This window comes from Canis aureus, chromosome 10 (assembly GCF_053574225.1).
Source record: "Canis aureus isolate CA01 chromosome 10, VMU_Caureus_v.1.0, whole genome shotgun sequence".
Lineage (NCBI taxonomy): Eukaryota > Metazoa > Chordata > Mammalia > Carnivora > Canidae > Canis > Canis aureus.
The window spans coordinates 40,256,406-40,282,372 of record NC_135620.1 but is presented as its reverse complement, the minus strand read 5'-3'; the positions used below and the strand labels follow the sequence as shown (position 1 = coordinate 40,282,372).

The window sequence follows — 25,967 nt, the reverse complement described above, 5'->3', positions numbered from 1 at the left end:
ACCTTCTTTGCTAAGTAATTTGTTGTTTTAAAAACATCTAGTGCATGTTCATTATAGATTAGAAGTTCAGAAAAATATGAGAATAAAACAATCCTAATCACTATGAATGTTATTCCTGCCATCTAATCATATATGTGTACAAATATCACTGGATAGGTTGATAAATCTTGCATAGTCTCACCAATAAAGATATAGGTCTACATCATTCTTTTAAAATTGCTGCTCAAGATTCTGTATGTGGATGCATGAGAACTTTTTTTTTTTTAAGATTTTATTTATTCATGAGACACACGCAGAGAGAGGCAGAGACACAGGCAGAAGGAGAAGCAGGCTCCACCTCGGGAGCCTGATGTGGGGTTTGATCCCAGAACCCTGGGATCACAACCTGAGCTAAAAGCAGATGCTCAACCATTGAGCCACCCAGGTATCCCCAGAACTTTTATTTAATCAATTCTCCATTTATAGATAATTATGTTGTCTCCAATATTTACTAGTATAAACTATGTTATAGTAACTCTCTTAGTATATATAATCTTTGTATCCAAATATCTCCTTAGGTTACATTACTAGGGTGGCATTGCTGGATCAATAAGCATCATTTAAAAATACTGGTATGCATTGCCAAATTGCCCCCCAGAAATGTTATACTAATTTATCTTTTGGGCAACAATGCATGGCAGTACATGCCAACTCATTCTTAGATATTGTGGTTGGTAGGCAGAATAGTGGTCTCCCTAAAGATAACCACATTCTAATTCCTGAAACCTGTGAATTTGTTACCTTGCATGGCAAAAGAGACTTTATGGATGTGATTAAGAAAGGATCTTGAGATGGAACATTATCCTGGATTATCCAGAAGGGTACAATGTAATCATAAGAGTCCTTATAATGGGAAAGGCAGAGGGGTCAAAGTCAGAGAGAGATGTAAAGAAGTTGTTAGATGTCAGCCTTGCAGATGGAAGAAGGGCCAAGAGATGTAGGTAGCTTCTAGGTTATGGAATAGGCAAGGAAATAGATTTCCCCATAAAGACTCCAGAAATAACACAGGTTGGCCAACCTTGATTTTAGCCAAATAAGACTTGTTTCAGACTTCTGACTTCTATAACCATAAGAGAGCAAATTTGTGTTGTTTTAAGCCACTAAACTTGTTATAGCAGCAATAGGAAATTAATACACATTTTGTAAATGTTTTTCATCTTTATCAATCCCATCATATTCAATAAATATTATCTAATTTTTATTTGCATTTCTTTATTAGTAAGATTGAATGTTTTTGAGTTTTTATTTTTATTTTATTTTTTAACGATTTTATATATATATATATATATATATATATATATATATATAGAGAGAGAGAGAGAGAGAGAGAGAGAGAGAGAGAGAGAGAGGGGCGCAGAGACACAGGCAGAGAGAGAAGCAGGTTCCATGCAGGGAGCCCAACATGGGACTCGATTCCGGGTCTCCAGGATCACACCCCCAAGCTGCAGGCGGCGCTAAACTGCTGTGCCACTGGGGCTGTCCTGTTTTTGAGTTTTTAATGTAAAGCAAATTGTCAATGCTGCTGGGTCATGGATCTCTTTGGGAACCAGAAGAAAATTGTAAGTTCTTACATTCGAGAAAAGTACATTTACACATATGCTAGGGAGCTTATAGCCTCAAAGCTCAAGGGCTCCAGGTTAAGAGCTCCATAAAAAAAGAAGAATAAAAAAGAGCTCCTGTGTTAGACAGCAGGGCTGGAAAGTGTACCAATGATAGATAACACTGTTTTATTCAAAGTCAGAAACATAAAGCATGCTAGCACTCCCCAACCATGTAAGACTTGATGTTGTCAAAAGTGCCTTGCTCAGAGGGCAATAAGCAGTGATCTGGCCATGCAGATCTTTCCTGCAACACAGAATACAGAGACCGGATACTGTCCAGAGCCCACTTTTGTTCTCTGGCTCTTTTACCCTCTATCTTCTAAACCTGGAAGCAATTTGGTTTCTGTTCAGAAATTCTTACACCAGCCATTTCTTTCCCTTTTCCCTTCTTTACATAAACAATTCAGTCTAAAAGCCAACAGGTGAAGTGAAAGGCAGCAGCATTCATAGGCAGAGGGTTTTGGGGAGGGTAGTCTTGGTAGACCCTACTGGGGCATTGGGCCTGAGCAGGGTGAAGAGGGTGTCTACATGAGGGTTGTGGTGATGGCTTGGTGAAGGTATTAGAACCAAAATGGGGAGACTGCAACTGCAACTGTGGGGGGTAGAGACAGTAGTGACAGGAGATTAGTTATATTGAGAGGGTCTGATTAAATAAGTAAATATATATATGAGGGTATGGGAGCCAGATTTGCAATAATTGGAAATATTGAAAGGGTAAAATACAGGGTGAATTCTGTAGTGTTGGATAATAATTGGAGATGCAAGGGAGGACTCATGGATCCCAGTGTATAGACATAGAAATACAACAAGTGTGTTTTCACAGGTGTGTATGCATATATGTAAACAGAAGGTCTTTATTTCTCTGCAGTGAAAGGGAATGAGAGCAGTGATACTCCAATAGCAACAGATCTGGGCTATAGAGATCTTGGCTTCTAAATATACTATTCTCCAAGACAAAGTTCAAGATGAGCCAGAGAGTAATGAAGTTATCAAAGATTAATATGGACATATCAATAGGTATAGGAATCACCTTAAAGGAGCTCTAATGGCTGAACCTGGGAAATTTCTTACATCAAAATAAAAGAGGATAGTACTAGATTGTAGCCCATTCAACAAGATAGGAATCTCTGAGTCCATGCATGCAGATATAAATAAGTCAATGAATAAATTGAAAGTTAAATGAGGAATGGAATATTTACCATAGTCTCAAAGAATCTCTTCTCAAAATAAATATTACAAGGGAAGAAAGGAAAACTTTACAATGAAAAAGACTAGCAGATACAACTTTAATCAAGTGATTGGAAGTAATATCAACTGTAATGGTACGATGGCAATCATGATCACGTGATCAGGTATAATGAGAAGAGTCCAGCATCATTTCTGTGATGTTTCTGCCAGAATGCATAACTTGAATCTAATCATGAGGAAGCCTGAGACAAATCCAAATTGAGGAACATATTTTAAAATAACAGGCCCACAGTCTTCAAAAATGGTTAAGGTCATGAAAGTCAAGGAAGCCTGAGGAATGGCTCCACATTGAAGAAGAGTGAACAGACATGAAGGCTAAATGCAGTGTGGGATCTGGGATGGATTCTTTTGCTATTAAGGACATTATTGGAACAACTGGCACAACTTGAAGGAAACGTACCCTGGGTGATGGGGTATTGTGTTGTCAACTCATTTGGATCAGGTAGAAAAAGTTCTTTGTATTTCCAACTTTTTTGTGAAAACAAGATTATGTCAAAGCAAATATATGGTAATGAAAAAAGCAATTCTTACACCAAACCAAGAAATAAAACATGTGTGAGAGGAAAACCTCTTCCATCTGCCAAGACCTCAGGATTTGGAGGATTGATAAACATGAGTACCCAAAGCAATAAAATTGCCGATGGCTCAGGACATGGGGTCGCTAGAGTTTCACTTCACGTGTGTTTAATCAGATTTTAAGTATTTTTAAAGATTTGAGAAAAAAAATCAGCAGCAGTATTTGAATAAAACAAAGTTACTATGTTCCAGGCTTTGATTTATCTGTAGTGTTTAATGGACAGAATAGACATTTTCAGAGGAGAATCTGGTTGGAGAAAGAGGGAAAATTCTTCAAAAGTTGTGGGACAGGGGCACCTGGGTGGCTCAGTGGTTGAGCGTGTGCCTTTGGCTCAGGTCGTGGTCCCAGGGCCTGGAATCCAGTCCCACATCAGGCTCCCCGCAGGGAGTCTGCTTCTCCCTCTGCTTTTCCCTTTGCCTCTCTGTGTCTCTCATGAACAAATAATAAATAAAATCTCTAAAAAAAAAGTTTTGGGACAGGATGTGGTTTTTGGTTTATTAAATATAAAAAGCTTATATTTAAAACTCTATAAAGACTTCTTAAGAAAAGTTTTTATTTTACTTCCAATTCAACTTTTCATAATATTTTTTCTCTCGTAACTATACCATTTTGCAAATGATTTCACTGTGTTTCAAAGAAAAATCTTGAGGCCCTTTCTATGTCCCTGACATGCATTCAGAGCTAACTGTGATGAGTCACTCCCTGAATTGTGGCTTCAAGCAAGGATCTGAGATGCCGCAAAAGTTCATTAAAGTTGAGAACAGCAGGATTACAGGAAAAGAATTAATAGGCAGTACAGTCTTTATTGTTCATATAGGAACACTGTGGTCATTTTCTTCTGGGCCTAAATTCTTTTTCTGGGCTCAGGAAGCTGGCAGGACAACAGACAGGCATGTGCTGGCTTATCTCTCTTGATACCATTTCAAAGAGTCACACATTTGATACAATGGTCCCTGCCATGTTCCAGAAAGGGCCTTGAATGAATTTTTGGTCTTATCTCCTGGCAACAAAAGTTACAGGGATCTCATTATTTCTGAGCAGGCACTGCCAACAGAGAAATGGAGAATTCCATAATCATAATGGATTTTCACATAAAAAGGTTCTTGACAGAATGATGTTTTTGGAATGAAACTTGTCTTTCTACATAGCTTTCAGAGATAAAGTATTAAAGGTGAATGATGAAAGAGTTTGAACTTTTAAATAGATACAGTCATATTACTAGGTTATGCTTCTAGAATAGAGTACAATTATTATTATCATCATCATTTTTTTTTGGGGGTGGGGGCTGAACCTACCACTGGCCCAATCTACTTTCTAAGATTTGCTCTGATAGCCTATAGTGGCTGGGGAAGAGTATATGGTCAACAAAATCCTTTTTAAGCTGTATAGGTTTTCAGAGACAGTGCAAATCTTCTTCTGTTTTTAGGAATGTTACTTGCGACGTGGCATGGGGGTATCTTGGCAAAATATCTTTTCCAGGATGCTCATGAAAACAGTGAAACAAAATCAAAACCCAACTATGTACACCTCATTGGGATTTTAAGGGTGTTGAAAGGTTCCAGCTCACTGCCCTGCTCTCCTTTCTATCAGCAAACGGCAGGGTGTTTTCCCAAGTTGTTTGTCCTATGTATCCATAGAATGGGAGACCCAGACCATAAGCTGAGTGATGGTCAAGATATGGAATTCTTGGCAGACAGTAGAGTTGTAAGGAATATTTGTGGAACCAAGCTAGGCTTCCAGTCCAGATTTTATTCATATATTCTTGAATAGTTAGTACATATACTTGATTCAAAATTTAAAGTAACTGAATGGTGTGCTATTCCCCATAAAATACCAATGGTATCTTATCCCCCTTCTGCCTTTCCCCCAGCTACCAGGTTACTCTCCTCACAGGGAACTAGAATTTCCAGTTTCTTGTGTATCTGGAAAGTCTTTTTTTTTTTTTTTTTTTGACACACACAAAAAAAGATATTAAAACTGATGCCATGAAAAAAACTGTACTGTCCTCTTTTTTTGTTTTCCTTTCAAGAGCAAAGGGCAATTAAATGGGCTGCTTTAAAAAAAAAATGGGTTGCTTTTTTATTTTTAAACTCTAACAGCCTTAAGGTCTAAGGAAACCTTGAAAGTATAAGGTCAAGGCCAACGCCCATGGGCAACCAAGAGAAGTTAAGGAGTGTGTGTGTGTGTGTGTGTGTGTGTGTGTGTGTGTTGGGAATGAATTCTTATCCAGGAGACAAAAAGGTCTTATAAAGCAGAAGCTGGGTGTTTCTGCTTCACAAAAGATAGAAGAAACTGAAACTAATTCTGGTAAGAGGTTAAACAAACCTGATTTCCATAATATCTGCCAAACTCAGCTTTTCCCAACTTTTCCTGAACTCTCAGCAGGCATAACACATGGGAAGATCAAAGATTGCAAACCTCTACAAGTGGCAACAGGTGACTGATTTAAGACAAGACTCTGGCTCAGTTCTGATTCCATTCCATTTCATTCTGTTTGCACAAAAAACCCACAAGTGAGTCCAGGCATCTGGACTCCATGGGCCAAGCACTGGATGTAGAACGGAACCTTGTCCTCTGCCCCCACGACGGATGCCTAACTCACACCTGTGTTCCTTTCTTGGCCTAATACCATATATCCTTCATGGTGCTGCTTGAGTCCCATTTCTCCATGAAGTCAACTCAGGTGCTGTGAGCCCTCTGTATTTTATGAGCAACACTCTCCAGGAGAGTCCGCATCCTCTCCAAGCTCCCTTAAAAAACCAACAGTGTAATCTACATTCCAGTATGTAGCAAAGAGGAACAAGTAAGGAAACTGCTCTCAGGTGGAAGCAAGGGGTTCACCAATGGTCTAGAATCTCCCCTGAGACTTTACCTTCTCCCTGGGGTCCTAGAAATCCTACCTTTACTACACCATCCTTACCTCTAGCTCCAGGATCAGGCCAGCAACTAGTTTTATAGAGTACTTTAGAGTTTACAAAATGTTTTTACATATTCAATTTCATTTGACTCTCAAATCAGTCCTGAGAGATGGGTTAGCAACCCATTTTACTCATGAGAAAGGAAGAGACAAGGTTATGTGACTCGACCATTGTTCAAGTCCTATTCCAAAGTTCATGCCCTTTTCAAGCTTCTGGTTTGGTAGTGGACACAAACTTTTTCCTCTTTTTGCTTAATTTATCTGAGATAGGTTGAAATTGTCAAAGGCAACTTGACTAAAAAGTATGTTATTTGGTAAATATATAAATTAGCTAGTAAATATATAAAGGAAATATGAATAGCATAAAATGGGTAAGTTAGCGAAAAGGTGGTCCTTGCCTTCAGGACCTGGCTTCCAAGGGCATTTTCTCCCCACTTTTCTGGCTCTTTTGAGATATAATTGACATATACATTGTGTAAGTTTAAGGTGTACAATGTGTTGATTTGACACCCTTATTTATTGCAAAATGACTACCACCATAGCTAACACCTCCACCACCTCACATAATTACCATTTCTGTTTTGTGGAAGACCTGTTAAGATTTATTCTTTTCACAACTGGCAAGCATATAATACAGTATCCCCAGGGCATCCTTAAGTTTCCTGGTTCCTCCACTTTGAGGAGGGGAGTGTTGGGGCAAGAGCATGTATTGCCAAGATAATAATGACTAGCATTAGCTGAGCATTTACTGTGTGCCAAAGCTCATTCTAAGCACTTTATATGTATTACCTCATTTACTCCTTTCAAAAGCCCTGGAGGTATATGCAGTTATTACCTCCATTTTACAGTCAAAGCCAGAAAGGACTTCCAGAACTTGCTCAGGGTCATACAGCTGTTACCATGTGGCTGAGCCAGGCATTCTGACTCTGGAGTCCGCACTCGGAACCACCGTGCTGTGCAAACTCTAATGTGCATGTGAAGGGTCCCAACAGAAAGCAGGGGATTTCGATGGAGAGATGGGAATAGAGCTTTCAGGAGAAAACTGAAACCTTGGTCTTTTTTTTTTTTGTAAATTCACAGAGCAGCCATTCAGGACTCTTTATTCTTCCTCCTCATCAACTTACACTGCTTTCTTACCATTCTTTCTGTTTTGATGTTTTCTAACTAGATAAGAAGTGCCTTGATGTCAGGGGGCATACATAGTGCTTCTCTCTTCCTACCCAGCGCCTGGCATAGAATGAAGCCTTCAGTAAGGCACCTGTCTCCTGAATGATTTTTAGCCAGTAGTTTACACTTAAAATGGCCACATGTTCTGGTCCTATAAGGAAGAACCTGTGCTAGACAGCACAGTGAAGAAGAGAATAGACTTCTTAGTTCATAGATTCGATGGGGAAGTAAGGGATAGAGGCAAGAACTCAGCATCTCTTAGCATCCACTTTGTACCAAGCACTAACCTGGCCAGGTTGGTTATGATATCTCATCGAACATTTAGTAGAATTAATTCAGCAAGATCGGCATTACTGCTATGGTCTGGATGTTAGGGTCCCCCCAAATCCATATGCTGAAATCCTACTGCATGGTGTGATGGTGTTAGGACAAAGGATCTTTGGGAGGGGTATAGATCATAAAGCAGCACCCTCATGGAAAGGTTAGCGTTCTTATAAAGAGACCCCAGGGAGATCCCTAGCCCTTTCCAGATTGTGAGGACACAGCAAGAAGGTGCTGGCTATGAAACAGGAAGAGGGCCTTCACCAGAATATGACCATGCAGCCACCACGAACCTGGCCTTCCGGTTTTCAGAAATTTGAGAAAGAAATGTCTGTTGTTGGTAAGCCACCCACTCCATAGCATTTGTTATAGCATCCCAATGGACTGAGATAAATTATTTACAAACAAGGAAGCAGATGCTAAGGATTTAGAAATGGGTCTTCTAGATGAAGTACTAGTATTGTCCTTTCCGCTGAAGGTGGGCTGGGAACCAAGGCAGGGGCCTTAGGTCATGATCCTGTCTTCCCTTCTATCATCTGCCTCTGGGCCCTGGGACCACTGTAGAACTGCCTCTAGTACCACACAGATGCAAGAAGGCGCAGAACCAGAGTTGGTGTTTTCAAAAGCCAGTTCAGGCTGGAGGAAGGATTTATTAGGCAAAGTGTAGAGTTCCTCATTTTCCCACTGATGGACTTTCAATACCTGTCTATTTCTGGGACATCCAATTCATTCACGTCATTCCTGTTAAACATGGCGGGGAGGGCAGATGGGCCTGGGAATTGTGTCCTTGTGCCAGGAAAGGGCAGGGGCAAGTGTAAGTTTCTCAAGGTCCCCTTTTCCTGACTACTTGGAGTCTTAAAATAAGCCTGTGCCTGGATGCTTGCTGTGGCTTGGAACAGTGGCTAGGCAGGGAGATTTACTGCTTTGCTTTCTGTGTCCAACTATTTTAAGTGTCGCTTATGCTCTGGTGTCTTTTTAAATTTATGGATGTTCACTCCAATCTAAAGAACCACAGTACTCTTTCCTGTGGCTTCCTCATAAATGCCCACTGAAATACTGATTTAGTTTTATAGTATATATGCTATAGAGCTTCCTGCCATCCCCATGGGGTCTCTCTTCTCTACTGTGGATTTTATTAAAAAGAAAAGACAAAAGTGCATAAGCATGTGCCATAAACAACCACCAAATACTGACCTTTCTTCTTAATAGCAAAGTATATTCTTTTTGTGGGCAAAGCTATAGCAAATCAAAAGCATTTTCCTTGTGATATAAACCTCAGGCTTTCACTATAAATGAGGAAACAAATGCCAACTTGTGTCTCTTCAAAAAAGGTCAGGGTAAATTTCTCTTCTTTCCTTCTCCTCATCAAGTATGCTAGCCCTCTCCTATTTTTTTTCCCTTTTCTCTGCATCACTTTTCTTGCTGTGTCTGCATTTCTGGTGGGACAGGCTTTCACTGTGGATTCATTTTTACCTAACTGTTGGCCATCAGAACTTGCCATTCCCACAAAGATCTTTAGAGAGGAAACAGTGACGATCTTAGTCTTCCAAACAGTCATATGAAGAGTGGCTTCCCAACAGATGTGGCCTAGGGTACTGACTAACCTTTGGTGTGTAGCTTGTCTCCTAATGGTGGTGCAGGAAGTGCTTGATCCAATCTGTATCAGAATAATCAGGAAGTGTACTGGGTGGGGTGAGGATGGAAGTATGTGGGACAGATGATAAAGTTATAATTATTGTAGAAATGAGATGGAAATGACTCAAGAGGCTTTCTAAGCCAAGGTCCTGCTACGTAATCCTGTTTTAAATAACCTGAGAGTATTTATTCATTTATTTGAGAGAGTGTGAGAGTGAGTGAGTGAGTGAGAGAGAGAGAGAGAATGTGTGTGCATATGAGCAAGGGAGGGGCAGAGCAGAGGGAGAGGATCTTAAGCAGACTCCATGCTCAGCATGGAGCCTGATACAGTGCTCAATCTCTACCCTGAGATCATGACATGAACCAAAATCAAGAGTTGGATGCTTAATCGACTGAGCCATCCATCCAGGTATCCCACATCTGAGAATATTTATGTAGCCTCTTTTCTCCTTCTCCCCAGGACCTAAAATCTAGTTGGGAGACATGACACAGATGGGAAATATCTTTAATAATACAAAATGTTGTAGACTTGGTTTCCTATCTGTGGTCTAGAGCATGGGTTGACTAGCTATGGCCTGAGCACCAAACCCAGCCTTGTTTCTGTAAATAAAGTTTTACTGGAGCACAGCTCCACCCCTTTGTTTCTTATTGTCTATGGTTGTTTTACTCTATAACTCAGAGTTGAGTTGCTGCAACAAGTATCTTGCAGCCCTCAACGTGTGAAGTATTTCCTTCCTATATGGTCCTTTACAGAAAAAGCTTGTCCAACACTGGTCTGGAGTAGATGTCTCAGGAGGTGAGCAAGGAGGGATCAGTTCAGGCTGGAGCACTGTGAGAAGGCCTCACAGAATGGCTTGAACTGTGCCTTGAGGACTTCCCGGATTTAGCTGGCATTCTAAGCAAGGCAGGCTCAATGCCATGGCGATTACTAGGGAACATTTTAATTGGATTGAGGAATTATTTGAGATAGGAATAAGTTAGAAGGATGAATAGAGAGGCACTTGGGTGGCTCAGTAGTTGAGCATCTGCCTTTGGCTCAGGTCAAGATCCCGGAGTCCTGAGATTGAGTCCCACATGGGGCTCCCCTCAGGGAGCCTGCTTCTCCCTCTGCTTATGTCTCTGCCTCTGTCTCTCATGAATAAATAAATTAAAAAAATAAAATAGCAAGGAGTCTTGAATGTCAGGCTAAAATTTTTTAAATGATAAAGCCTGGGATCCCTGGGTGGCGCAGCGGTTTGGCGCCTGCCTTGGCCCAGGGCGCGATCCTGGAGACCCCGGATCGAATCCCACGTCAGGCTCCCGGTGCATGGAGCCTGCTTCTCCCTCTGCCTATGTCTCTGCCTCTCTCTCTCTCTCTCTATGTGACTATCATAAATAAAAAAAAAAAATTAAATGATAAAGCCTACCATTTCCCCACATCAGCCTCAATATGAGAAGAAAAAGATGTCGAAGTGACTTTTAATGCGCATTCAAGCTCTGAGAATCAGTTTTTTAAAGTATTGATGCGGACCTCTACCCCCCAGAGATTCTTAGTTGGCCTCAGGGGGTATTTTTTTTAAACTTCTTAGGGGACTCTAGTGCAACTGGGAACCTTTTGCTAGATGAAGGAAATGGCCAGGCACGTGCCTGCAGAAGCCCAGCTCAGGGCCAGGTAGATGTAGCAGGTGCCCAACACATGTGAGTCAAATTAAGTCAGCAATATTGGCTTGTACCAGAGCCAGCCTGATAAACCTCTGTTTTACTAGAGTCAGCTATATAATATTCAGTTGGCCACATGGTTTCCAATAAAAGAAATCACTTCTGCCTGCCGTCGCCTAATCCTGGAAAAGCTCATGATGCTCCATGCGATACTGAGTCTGTTTATAAATTTGGGCATTTATAGTTTTTTTCTCTCAGTGTTATTTTAACATGATCATTTACAAGGCCTTACACAATTTGCCCTCGGCCTTGTTACGCCTCTGATCTTCTCTCTCCCACATACAACCCGAATGACTCCATTCCTACACTAGCTTCTTTGTTGTTCCTTGAACATACTAGGCATGTCCTTGCCATGGCCCTTCCACTGCCTCCTCTCCTCTCCTCTCCTCACCCCTCATACCCCCCTTCTTCTCTTCCTCTAGACACATGCAAGGCCCAACAGCTCATGTTCAAGTTTTTGCTCAAAGACAGCTTTCTTCATGAATCCTGTCTTGCCAGTCGAATTTAAAATTGCATCCTCATTCCCACATAGGCACTATCTATCCTTCCTGCCCTGCTTTATTTTTTCCCGGAACACTTATCTAATATACTATACCTTCCATACCTTCTATACCACTATCATTTACTTCATTGTGTTTACTCTCTATTTCCCTTAGTGCAATGAAAGCTGTGTGAGAGGACGGAATTTTATTTTGTGCTCTGCTGCATCCCTAGCGCCTTCTGTGGTGCCCAGAACAGAGAACAGAACGTGGTGCCCATACTTGCTCAGTATGTGGCTGTTGCATCGGTGCTTGGAATGCTTTTATTCATCACTTCAGACTGAGTTTGCACAGTTCCTCTCCGAAGCCTGCTCTGATTTTCCCTTCACTAGAATAAGGGGTCTTTCCTCCCCTGTTCCCTTTGGCTTTTTCTGCAACTCTTTAGAGCTTTTTCTCACCCGGGACTGTCTTTTCTCTCTCTCCCACTGCTTCTTCTTCTTTTTTTTTTTCTCCCACTGCTTCTGAGCTCCTCCAACGCTGGGAGAGGGCACAGGACCCAGCATCAAGTGGAGACTGGATAGGTGTGTGCTAAGGAAATGAACCAGTACTTAATAACAGAAGCTTTGACTATCCTTTCACAACACTTTCTATAGTTGTACACCTAGGCAGTTCTCCATTTTACTCTACCACATTGACTTGAGTGGTCTGTAATGTGTCATCAGCACATAGGAGGTACATGAGTTTTACAGAAAATTGTATGGGCTACCTTTGCCCCCACCCCAATGTTAAGCTACTTCCTGTTGGTGTTGCAGCCTACACATCCCTGAATTTTTTCACTTCTTTCCATTCTCTCCAGTTCTCTACTCTCACCCATGGTTCTCTCTTACCTGAAATACTTCCTAAATGGTGGACTCTCTCTAGTCTCTTCCCTGGAGCCCATCCCCTGCCCAGTAGCCAGAACAAGACTTTATTTTTTTTTAATTTTAATTTTTTTTTTCAGAACAAGATTTTAAATACACAAATCAAACGATGTCTCTCTCCTGCTTTTAAACCACTTGAAGACTTCCATTTGCAATTAGTGCAAAGTGTGAAAGTCTCACCAGGGCTCACAGAGTGCCAGCTTCTACTTCTCTCTCTACTTTCATCTTAGGCTGTGCTCCCCCTAGCTACTGCTGTGATGCTTCCTTAAATGCTCAAGGCTTTCTTGCTTCCTCTGCCTTCAAAAGCTCTGGGTCTCTGTCTGGAATGCTCTGTCTTCACTTGGGTAACTTCCAGCCTCTCTTTTTATCTCAGCTCAAATATCCCTTCCTCAAGAAACCTTGCCTAAAGTTCAGACCAAGGGTGATGCCCTGTCAGATGTCCCCAAAGCACCAGTTCTTGCTCTTTTGATCACAGTATTCTTGAACAACTCTCTCAACCCGACTCAAAGTGCCTCCACCAGAATTCAAACCACCCAAGGGCAGGGTGCTTGGTCATTATTGTATCTTCAGATCTAGGCCAGTGCCTAATGCATGGTAAGTGCTCAATAATTTTTTTTTTGAGTGAGTGAATGACAGCTAGGTTTGTCTATCTTATTTACTGTTATTCCTGGCCCTAGCATAGTGTCTAGCACATAATAGACACTCAATAAATATTTATTCAATGAGCAAACTGATCTATCTTTGAGGTACTGGCTACTTAGGCCCTTTACTAAGGCTTTCAACTCTGAACATTAATATTTATTCAACTGTTTTCTGAAATATCTTCCTACCCTGAGGGGTTTACATGAGAACAATGATTATAAATTCCACCTTAGACTCCAGACCTGGGTCCTACATATTCTAGCCACAGCTCCTTCATCGGTGTGGTATGATTTGTAGGAACTACATTGATACCAGCCATGCTGTGCAATTCTCAACACTTCAAATGGATAGAGAAAGAAAATGTGCAGGCTGCCCATTTCAGGTGGTCAGAAGGAAAACACCACCACCTGGCTGTGGTGTGTGGGCCTTGGCCTCACTGCCTCGCTTCTCCAGGACTGAAAGGGCTCTGAGAAGTGGAACTGTTACCATGCAGGACTGTGGGGAGCCTGCTGATGCTGCTGAGAGGCTGCTGTGTGTGTTGGCTGTGACCCTTGAGCTCCCGGCTGGGGAGAGGGGCCAGGCACAATAACTTCTTTCATGGAAAAACTTTACTTTGCAAACCCAGCTTTGAATGCCTGAATCTCTCTCTTCTTGGTAAATCACAAGGGACAAGGAAAGGTTTGGGCTGTTTGGTTCTCTGGGGGCACTAGCATGACATGAGGTTCTGATACAGAAGCCAGGAGTCCCTCTGACTGGGGCATCACGGCTTGCTCACTCATGAGGAAGGAGAGTTTGGGACTAAATATAAGGGGGGAGACCAAATCCTGTGGATATATTCTGAGAGACATCCTAATAGGTTCTGGATCTAAATAATATAGGCTGAGATAAGAGACTGAACTGTTTTTTGTAAGCCATATATAATTGTGTGTTTTGTTCCTGGAAGCACCCAAGGTCATCTAATTTTGAAAAAAATCTAGGGATATTTATAATCCAGATTTTCTCTTTCCTGATCTTCCTGAGAAAGATCTCTACTACTATAAATTAGGTTTGTTGCATTGCATTTTTCTTTTAGGCTCTTTTACTTCATGGAGAAAGCCTAATCTGGTGACAGGATAGAGGACAGAGTAGTACGGGGCTGAGTATGGTCCTCCTCAGAAACAGATGTGTGATCACCACTGTAGACCTTGGTATCCTTTTACATAATGAAGTGGATGGATTAGTGATTAGCAAGCATTTTCTGTAAAGGACTAGAAAGGAAATATTTTAGGCTCCTGGGCCATATGGTTTCTGTCACAAGTATTTGACTCTCCCATTATGGAGTGAAAGAAGTCATAGACAATACATAGGTAAATAAATGGGTATGGCTGTATGCCAATAAAATTTTATTTACCAAAATAAGTGGTGATCTAGATTTGGCCCGGGGATTGTAGTTTGCCACCCGGGCATTATCTCTTAAAAGTGTTTATGTAATAATTCTAGAATGTGATTGCCAAATCTGGGTATCAGCTTAGTCTAGGCAAATATAAAACATACACATCATATTTATGTGTGTGTATATATAATTTATATGTATATATACACACATATATATACACATATCTGTATGCCTGTTTCAAAATGGAGTAAGAGACTAAATTTGCTTTTCTGCTTAAAATAATAAAAAAATGAACAAAGTATAAGCAGCAATGGTTTTCAAGACACTGGACATTAGGCAGTGAAGGACACTTCCCTAAGAAATAGGAAACAGAATAATGCTGCTGCAGCTCAGTGCCTTGAGAGCTTCCAGGCTGCAACACAGGGAAACCCAGGTGGTGCCCAGTGGACTCATGAGTTTAGGAGAGGGACCTGAATGCACAGGGAGGACAAAGTGACTCCAGCTTACAGAAAGGAGTATCAGAGAAGAGAGGAATGCACAGAGACAGGAAATGAATAAATGAATTCCTAAAATCTGCAGAAGATCCCCCTTGAGTATTCAGTAAAACACCCATCTGTGTATGCATGTAAAGGACTATCAGAGGCAGAAAAAAGGGAAAGAATTAGAGGTAGCAGTTTCTGGTGCTCACAGAGGTACAGAATAGCACCTGTTCCTATCAGCCAGGCTGGAAAGCCTCATGATTCATAAGTTGTTGGGCAGAATGTGGTATTGGTGTATAGAGACTATAAATATGTGTGGTATTGGTGTAAAGAGACAAATATATCACTGAAACAGAATGGTCTGGAAATATACCCACACATATAATGACAACTGATTTTCCACAAAGGTGCCAAGGCAATTCAGTGGAGAAAGAATAACCTTTTCAACAAATGGTAGTGGAACACTTTGGGTAACCATATGCATAAGAATGAACTTCAATATATACCTCACATCTTAGGTAAAAACAAACTCAAAGGAAATGATAGACCTAACTGTTAAACCTAAATCTATACAATATGGATATAAAGCCTCTGGAAGAAAACATGAGAGAAGATCTTTGGTACCTTGGAGTAGGCAAAATTTCCTGAATACAATAGCAAAAGAACCACCTATAAAAGAAAAGAATGAATAGGTTGAACTTCATCAAAATTAAAATATTCTGCTTTTTGAAAGACACTAAAAGAGTAAAAAGACAACCACTGACTGGGACAAAATATTTGGAAATTTATTTATCTGATAAAAGACTTGAATTTAAAGTATATAGAGAACTATCAAAATTCAATATGTAAACAAACAACCCAATTTAAAAAAACAGGGAAAAATTGAATAGACACTTCACCCAACGAGAAATCAGGATGGCAAATAGCACAGGAAAAGATGCTCAACACTATTACTTATCAGGAAAACACAAAATAAAATCACAAAAAGAAACCACTGCAGACCTAACAGAATGTCTAAAATTAAAAAGACTGACTGTAGCAAGTACTTTTGAGAATGTGGAGAAACTAAACTGTCAGACACTGCTGGTGGGAATGTAAAGTAATCCAACTACTTTGGAAAAAGTCTGGAAGACTGTTTGGAAAACAGTCTGGCTGTTTCTTAAAATGTTAAACAAACACCTATTATGTGATCCAGCCATGTCACTTCTAGGTGTTTAATCAAGAGAAATGAAAGTGTAAGTCCATACAAAGATGAGTAGATGAATAACTATAGCAACTTCTTTTGTAACAACCAGAAACTGGAAATGACCATTCTATCCCTCAACAAGTAGGTGATTAAACAAACTGTAGTCCATCTCTACAATGGAACATTAGTTGATAGGAACATGCACTGTTGACGCACGTTACAATATGGATGAATGCCAAAATAATTATCCTGAGTGAAAGAAGCCATTCCTCCCAAAGTATGAGTCCTTGTATAAGACATTCTAGAAATCTAATCTAATTTATCTATGCTGAAAGCAGATTGATGGTTGCTGGGGGGTAGACATGTGGTGGGGCAAGAGTGTGAAGGCATGATTTTTAAAAAAAAGTTATTTATTTATTTATTTATTTATTTATTTATTTATTTATTTATTCATTCATGAAAGACATACAGAGAGAGGCAGAGACATAGGCAGAGGGAGAAGCAGGCTCTCTGTGGGGAGCCTGATGTGGGACTCAATCCCAGGACCTCTGGGATCACGACCTGAGCCAAAGGCAGATGCTCAACCACTGATTCACCCAGTGCCCCAAGGCATGATTTTATAAAAGGGCATTGAGGTAACTTTTGCGGATGATGAATATGTTCATTACATTGACTGTAGTGATGGTTTCATAGGTGTATCCATGTATTAGAACATCAAACTTTAGACTTTAAATATATGTTACTCATTTATGCCAACGCCAATTATTTCTTAGGCTGTTAAAAACCTTTTGTGTCAAATGTATGTCCAACATATATAAATATGTATTGTATCTTATAAATCATTAAAATAAGATAAATACCTATCAATAAATGAACAAAGGAACTGACAGGCAACTCATAAATGAATGCAAATGACTAGCAAACATTAGTTTTTGCATAATACTAATGCTAATGCCCTATAAATGATACTGTGAGTCATTAATTTTGAGTCTTAGAGAACCCCCAAAATTGAACAGAAGGCTGCAAAAGTGTGTAGGTTTATGGGGAGGCCTGAGATACTGCTGCTCTAAAATTGGAGCCCTGGGACCTAGACTCAGACCATGAAAGGAAGGTGGCATGGACCTTGCCCTCTATAGCAGTTGGCACAGTTCAGGCCTCCCAGCAGGAAGAAAATCTGTAAAATACAGACAGAAAATTAGCACCCATCTTGTCTAGGAAAATGGAAATGGTTAGGTTGGGTCCACTCTGCTTAGTTGAGCCTCCACTGGCTATATTCCATGTCTGTGTCATACAGCAAAGGGTGTGAGAGCAAAAATGGATTCCCTGGTCCCAAGATTTCACTTACAGTTATGGAAAGTGAGGCCTACAGGGCTCTATGCCTGTGTTGCTCGATGTACATTCCTTATTGAAAGTTCCCACAATGGCTTGAAGTGAAATCAATGCCAGAATGTCTGTCAACTAAAACAGTCATTTCTGGAATAAAATCACATAATGGGAATCTCAACACCTGGGTCTTAACAGAGAAGAGTTAGCTTTAATATATGGCTTTAAAAAAATGCCGATCTCCCTTCTTTTCTCTTTTCCACGAAAACATGAGAATCAAGGTCCATGAGTTATTATCCCTACCTGTGCCACAGAATCATGAAGTTCTCTGAATCTGTCACAGCCAACAGATTCCGAGAACTAATCTCATCAATGGGAGAATACACAGGAATGTCACTATTTACTGGCCACAACAGGATTGGCAAATGGCTTTTATCCTATATATTGACTGCCACCATGCTTGGTGGGAATGTTAGAATAAATTCCAAGGCAGCATGTGGGCTAAATGAAAAGATAGTATGATTGATTGGAGATGTATGGGTTGTGGAAGGGGCAATTAACAGTATCATGGCCACCTATTTTCACCCTGGTCTAGAACATCGTTAGGCTCAAAATAGGGCTTCTTCCTTAAATTGCTCCTGCTATTGATTACTCTTACAGAATACCAGATTAATTCTTTCAAATATTACTTTTACTATATCATTCTCCTACTTAAAAACTCCCTAAAGATCTGTCCCACATAGTAAATCTATTTCTCCAGTCTAATAATCAAGGTCCTCCACATTTTGACACTGCTTACCATTCTAAGCTCTCAGTAACCCTACACAGACTTGCCTCCCTGACCTATTTTTGTACCCAGAGCAGGCAACATGGTGTAAAAGGGCTACCAACAGGAGCCAGGCATGGGAACCAGTCCAAAAAGAGCAACCAGACTACCATATCAGGATGAGTCAATAGCTGGGGAGGCTCAAGATGGAGGAGGGTATTAGAATTCTTGGGGTGAGGGTTCAAGCTCAATTGGAGTGGACAAGCTCTGGCCAAGCCTTGTTCCTTCAAATGACCTAGTTTCTAACACAGTTTAACTGCCCATCATCACTTTTAAAGCAGTGCTATTTTATAGTTATTTCTGTACAGATGCCTGATATATATCCCACACATTATCAACACCAGGCTGATGGTACCTTCTATTCCCTCAATGTCTATTTCCCTTCCTTGCTGCATATGTGAATCCCACCCAACCTTTTGTGCTCAGCTCCAAAGCATTAGTTAGGCCCTGGTCTGTTTCAAATGACTAACTTCTTAGAGTCTTGATACTTGGCATCACTTCTTAACTCATCTCCACAATTCCATGTAGATCCCTCCTACTTCTACAGTGCTGGTGAAGCATCAACATTTACCACTAGAGTCCATGTTGCCCAAGCAGTTGCATTCAGAGACTTTATGGTTACCGACTCACTGTTGCATTAAAATGGAGCAGTCTGGATGTGAACTAGGGTATTATGATGTCTCTCAACTGTTAGATTTAAATACCAGTCTAAGGTAACAAAGCACTATAAACTAGTGATGGAATGCAGCGGCATAAAGCACAATAAATTCTTATTGCTCATGGCTACAATAAGACAAAATATTATTCCAGAATAAGGGCAAAAGAAAGTAAAACTATCATGGAAAAAATATGAGCAGGTTAATTTTTCCAGCATGCTGAATGGCACCTGAATGACCCAAGAGTTACTGAACTTGAAAATAAACAATTGCTGCACATTCTGTTAGTGACTGGGCTATGATTAATATTTATTACAATTTCTCATAGTGATGAGTCTAAAATAAAAGTTTACAATGCTCACACTTAATTTGGAATAAATTTACCATTTATAAGCCAAAAAAAAAACCAAACAAACCGCAGTTTGAAACTTCTATGAATTCTGATTAACATGATGTAGAAAAAACTCAACGCCAAGTTTGTTTAAGTTATGGGAGATGGAGTAGGGCTACTTGTCATTATATGTGCCTTATTTTTAGGATCAGATCAGAAATAGAGAAATTATAAGCTTATGCTCATATACTATGAGCATTCTTAATTTTAGATGATAATGAAAACTGAAGTTAATCTTTCTGTTTGTAATCCGAGAGATGCCAATCCTTGTGGCCATGTTGATAAGTATTCACCAGTATGACTAGTACCTTTTTGCCTCTTGCTCTTTGCTGGGTGATGGGGAAGAGAAAAGAGAAACTTTTAGCTTTGAGCCAAGGGAATAATTTTAGTTACCATTACTAACATTTGGCACCACAAAGAGTTAGCATGAAGATTTTCTCCATTTTGTAGACTGGTTTTTGTTTCCAGGCCTTTGAAGGCAGATAATTATTCTCTTTCACCTTGAGGGTTCTGTGGCATCTCCATGATTCTGGTGTGAAGGTATCAGGACATGGATGCTCCTGCAAACCTCTCTCTGCTACCAGTGAGCACCAGCCATGTGGACAATAACTTGGTGAAAGTTCCCATTGACAGATGCCAGGGAAGCTGTACTTGGTAAAGTTATTTAAACACTTGCTTGAGGAGTCCATCTGGGTTGGTTTCAGGCCCTGGATATAGGAAGCTAGCCTAAATCTAGAATTATCTAGCTTTCTCTCGAGAGCTGGTTATAGCTCTAGCTTAGTTGTGAGAAGGTCATGGGGGCATTCTGGGGGTAGGGGTGGCAAGGGGAGAGCAGATAGAGGAGGTATTTTTACTGCTTTGCTCTTTACTTACTGTTCAGTGAGTCAATCTGATTGAGAGGATCTGGACTGTGGCATTAACCCAGGAGGATTCAGAAAGGAGCCATGTTGGAATCTAGACAAACTTGAGTCCAGACTAAGGTCTGCACTCACCTCACATGGAAAGTCAGCCAAGTTTCCACTGGTGAGTCTGGATTCTGTAGGCAATTTAGTGATTTCCTGTTGGCCACCCCCTACTGCTCTCTCCCCCCCACCTGCAAGCAGTCACCCATCCATAAATCCTGTCCAGCCCTGGATTTCTGCCCAATGTTCCAGAGATCTGGACTCACCAACGAGAGCGGAATTCCCAGGATCCAGGACCAGCTGTGCTCCCAGAGGAGATGTCAGCACTGAAGGAAGGTTCGGTCCAGTGGCTGAAAGCAATGCCCTGATGTCTTCCAACTGCGTGGGGACTTGGGGGGGATCTATGGGAAGGCAGATGGGGAGTCAGGCAGATTAAAGCATGAAGGCTGTATTAAGTGGGGAAGGAGAGGTGGGCATGTGTGTAAGGCAGGCATTGTTATGGTTGCCACTCAGCATTGTTTTTTTCCCACAGAGAAGGTGTGCCTATTAAGATGAGTCTGAATTTCAAGCTTAATATTTGATGCCCAAACCAATAAGATCAGTAATAAGAATCAGGCGTGTTGATTTTAGGAGTTCCTTACTGTATACCACTTTATACCACAGGACCACTGGGTCCCTATAAATGTGTAGGCAAATTAAACCATATTATAAAAATACTTTTAAAAGCCAACACTTCTTCAGCATTTATTATATGCCAAGTCTTGTGTTAAATAGTTTTCATTTCTTTTTCCATTTAACTCTTATGGCATCCTTTAGAGCACTTTATTATCCCCACAGATATGGATACATCACCATAGGAATTTTTTATTTTAGAGAGAGAGCATGTACACGTGTGAGGGTGGAGAGAGAGGCACACGGAAAAAGAGAGGGATAGAGAGAACCTAAAGCAGACTTCATGCCCTGCACAGAGCCCAACATGGGGCTCAATCTCATGACCCCGACTGAGATCATGACCTGAGCCAAAATAAAGAATCAGGTACTTAATCGACTGCACCATCTGGGTGACCCAGAAATTTCTTACTCAACGAGTGGCATTTTCTACAAAGAAAAAGGTTTATTTGTGAAGTTGATGAAGTTAATCTGCTTAGTGGTCTGGATTTTATGCTCAGGTAGGACCAGATAAGCAGGACAGGGATGACTTTTTCTTCCAAATCTTAGAAGGAGTAGTAGGGCTGAAGTCATCAAGGGTCTGGTTAATCAGAGCCCAAAGTGACAAAAATGGGAATTATAGTGGCTTATCATTTTCACTGGACAAATAAAGAGGGAACCTGGTAGTGAGAGGATTCCAGATTCTCTGGGAAAAGGAGAATCCTGTTGCCTGGGCTTCCCATGTCTCACAAGGCAGGCTCCCATCTTTTTCTCTAGAGACTTGTTGGAATCTTAGGGGAAGCAGGAATATTTCTTCAACTGATGGTCATATCATCAGTGTTCAGTGAGGACCTCTTATGTGTCTGTCTCCCTGTCAGATACTTGCAGATACTTGTTAAGGGTGGCAAATAAGTCATGATGACTTCCGAGTCTGCTTCAGAAATATACTTTCTGTTGGGATGCCTGGGTGGCTCAGTGGTTGAATGTCTCCCTTCCGTTTAGGTTGTGATCTTGGGGTTCTGGAATCGAATTCCACAGCTGGCTCCCTATGGGGAGCCTGTGTCTTCCTCTGCCTGTGTCTCTGCATCTCTCTGTGTGTCTCTCATGAATAAATAAATAAATCTTAAAAAATATACCTTCCATCTACTCTGCCTTGACTGCAAAAGACCACTGCATACAGAAAACAATGATGAGCTTGAGATTTTAATACATATACGTTTAAAAATTATAAAGACATATATGTTATATATAATTTAAAAATATTCTTTATATGGTATAGGGTGAAAACATCATGTCTGGGCCCAGGGACCCTCTGTTTGAGCTGTGGCTCTGTCATTCATTAGCTTGGGCAAGTCACTTAATTCCTCAGAACCTGTTTCCTTGTCTATAAGAGGATGAGGAAATTCATCATTTCCCAGATCTATTTCTACTCTCAAATACCAAGATTTTAGGAACTGATGGTAGCAGTTTACTCCAACCTAGACTCTCTTCTCATCCTTTTTATTTTTTAAAAACTTAATTAATTAATTTTTAAAATTTAAATTCAAGTTAGCTAACATACAGTGCATTACTGGTTTTAGGAGAATTCTGTGATTCATTACATATACACAAGACCCAGTGCTCATCCCAGTAAGTGCCTTCCTTAATGCCCATCACTCATTTTTTTAATACTGTCTTGAGAATACTGTAATTGAATACAGAATATTCCCTCAAGAATTTTAATTGAAGGGATGCTTGAGTGGTCAGTCGGTTAAGTGTCAGCACTTGTTTCAGTTCAGGTCATGATCTTGGGGTCGTGGGATCCAGCTCCTTGTCAAGCTCCCTGCTCAGTGGGGAGTCTGCTTGAGTTTCTCTCCCTCCCTCTGCCCTTCCCACTTGTGCTCTCTCTCTCTCTCAAATAAATAAAAAATCTTAAAAAAAAGAACATTAAACTCAAGAAAACCTTTGCTTATTTCCTAAAAGCCAAAAAGGGAGGCTATGTCCCATTTTCAAAACCATCAAATCTTCTTGGGCCAAATGTCAGCCTCTCCTAATGCCCTTAGAGCATTAATCATATTGTTTTTCTTTGGTGTATGCCCATTTGATCTTCCAGGGGAAACTGTAAATTCCCCAAGGTCAGAGGTCACCTCTTAAATTTATCCTAATGCTTGAGATGAAACGTAGAGGCAATATGTAATGAATATTCATTCAATGGCTACAGGAATAAAGGAATTAAAGTCTCATTACATTTCAAGTCTCCATGCCACGGGTTAAGTTGGAGAGCTTGGTGTGAAACCTGTTTTATACATGAAGTCCGTCTTTAAAAATTAAGCAACATTTTTGGCTGATTAAAATACAAGAAAAGATTATTTCTGTGTTCATAAGGCATCTAGAAAACTAAAAATACTCGGCTTAATAAACCATGGCTTCTGATGAAGAAAAGCCCTAAACTTAAGAGTCAAACCACAGATTTTTTTTTTTTTTTTTGCATCACATTTGATGAAAAGGGGAAGGCGTCATGCTCGTCTAGCTCCGTGTTCACAGTCACGCTGTTTTACAGTTGCAGCCCTGCAAGAGCTGGCTGGCAGATCGTGCGCACTTCATTGACAGAGCTACAGTAGCAACTGCACATCCTGGGCTTTCATCTCTGTCAGTGCAGGCACCAAGCAAGGCTTATTATGGAGGAAAAGCCTACAGTAAGCACCATAGCTCAGTGTGGGGCAACAGTGTCCGGGGCCCAGGATCCGGGCTTCAGACTCGCACACAGCTCAGCCAGATGCAACCCAACACAGAACAAATGACGTCCTTCACTGAGCTGCTTTTCCGTGGCTTTCTAAGATGACTGGAGGTTTATGCAGCCACTGGTGAGATGAAAACCCACCTGGGCCTCTCTGAAACCTGAGTGGGCAGGGGCTAGGGACCCTAGGCTTTGGTCTATCATCAATTGGGGGTATAGAAATACAAGTCCAAAGTTTAATTATTTTTCCCCGAGGAGGTCTGTAATGTATGTATGTGTATGTATGTATGGCGTGTGATTCTTCATATTGCTCACAGTTTCCTCTTTTTTTTTTTTTTTTCTTAGAATGATAGCTTTCTCTTAGTGAGAAAACTAACATGAGGGATCTAATTGTTGCTTAAAAAAAAAAAAGGTAAGACAAAAACAAGATTTTTTTTATTACATCCCAAAAGTTCCAGACTCTGTGGGGGAAGATAAGCCCAGGGTCCCTATTCCAGGGGATAAAAGGATTACTGTCCCTACACGGCTGAGTCCAGCACTGGGCAACACTGAATACTGGATGGTGTCCCAGTGGTTGTTATTTCTAAAATCTATGTTATGCCAAGAATTGCGTTGGACTCTTTAGTCAAGGGTTCTTATATTTGAGGGTACTATATTTTGAATGTTTATGTCCCTTCAAATTTATATGTGAAGTCCTAACCCCCCAAGGTGATGGGGCCTTTGGGAGATGAAGCAGAGCCTTCACGATTGCAATCAGTGCCCAATAAATGAGACCCCAGGGAGCTGGCTTGTTCCTTCTGCTATGGGAAGACACAGCAAGAAGCCAGCAGTCTGCACCCAGAATAGGGGCTTTACCAGAACTGGCCATGTTGGCATCCTGATCCTGGACTTCTAGCCCTGAGAGTTGCGAGAAATAAAATTCTCTTGTTATAAGCTACCCAGTTTGTGGTATTTGTTTTAGCAGCCTGAATGGACTAAGTCAGGGGAGTGCCTGTGTGGATTTTTATTTTTATTATTTTTTTGAATTTAATTTTAAATTCAATTGCCTGTGTAGACTTCAGGTGGGCTGGACTATGAACTTTATGAAATTATATGAAAAATTTTGTATGTATGAGTTTTTCTGGAGGGGGATGATCTATAACTTTCATCTGATTTTCAAAGAAGTCCCTAACACAGAAGGAATTAAAAATAACTTCTTTAGCTCTAACAACTGCCTCCCCTTAGATAGGGGATCCTTGTCATGCGTCCACATCAAGGCCAGCTTCTAGGGCTTAGTAAAGCTAAGTGAGTCGCCCAAGGTCACGTGGTGAATAAACATTAGAGCCGGTGTTCAAAATGACATCTGCCCGGCCCCCAAGTTTGTGTTTTTCCTACTGGAAGGCCCTCATGTGGGAAGAAGGGAAGGGATATTGCTTTTGTGTACTTCACTGGATTAGGGGAAAAGGGAAGTGGAGTGTGGGTTGGGCAGTGGCCCTCGAGCTGTTTACCTAGGAGCAGCAGCTGCGTGTTCTCGGTCAGCTCTCCATGCAGATTGGCTGCCCTGCAGGAGTACAGGCCCTGATCAGAGGGGGACACATCTGTGAGCAGCAAGGAGCCCTCATGCACATGGTGAGGCGAGCCCAGTTTGCTTTTATTCCTGAACCAAGTGACTTCGGCTTCAGGCACACCTAGGAAGGAAAAAAATATATACATATATTTTTTTTATATAAACTCATCAGCTAAACACATTCAGGTGACTCTGGAGAGTTAGAGCCACTCGGCGGACCGTCCCCGGGGCTCCTCTCCAGGAAGCATCTGCCTGGGCATCTCCACCATCCTCTGGCCACACTAAATAATGCCTGTGACGTCTCTGTTGTCTGGAGGTCTTTTACCTTTTAAAACTCACACTGATGAGGTAGGAAGAGAGGCCAATTCACAGCACAGGAAGGGGGCAACTGGTAAAGGGCACTTGCCAAGGTGGAAGGAAAGTACCCAAGTTCTTTGGAGAAAGCTTGGATAAGCCTAAGAACCTGACAACCACATGAAATAAGCACTAAGAAAAGCTAGACACAAAAGACTACATTCTGTATGATCTCATTTCTGTAAGTGAAAAACAAAAACTGATAAGAGAACATCAATCTGTGCTGTTAGCAGCCAGGAAGGTGACTCCTGTGAGAGGGAAGGACAAACAGGGAGGAGTTGTCAGTAGGTGGGGATGAGGCTCTTGGTCTCTGGTAATTCT

General features: G+C 41.0%; 1 protein-coding gene across 4 annotated transcripts in view; it reads right to left on the bottom strand.

Annotated features, from left to right (window-relative positions):
* ADAMTSL1 (ADAMTS like 1) overlaps positions 1-25,967 on the bottom strand; it is an 873,417-nt gene that overhangs the window by 53,304 nt on the left and 794,146 nt on the right. For all 4 annotated transcript variants that reach the window (XM_077912089.1, XM_077912090.1, XM_077912093.1 and 1 more), the window contains 2 exons: positions 25,234-25,413; positions 20,649-20,783 (listed from right to left, as the gene is read on the bottom strand). In XM_077912089.1, coding sequence (XP_077768215.1) covers positions 20,649-20,783; positions 25,234-25,413 — 315 coding nt within the window. The remainder of the gene's footprint in view (positions 1-20,648; positions 20,784-25,233; positions 25,414-25,967) is intronic.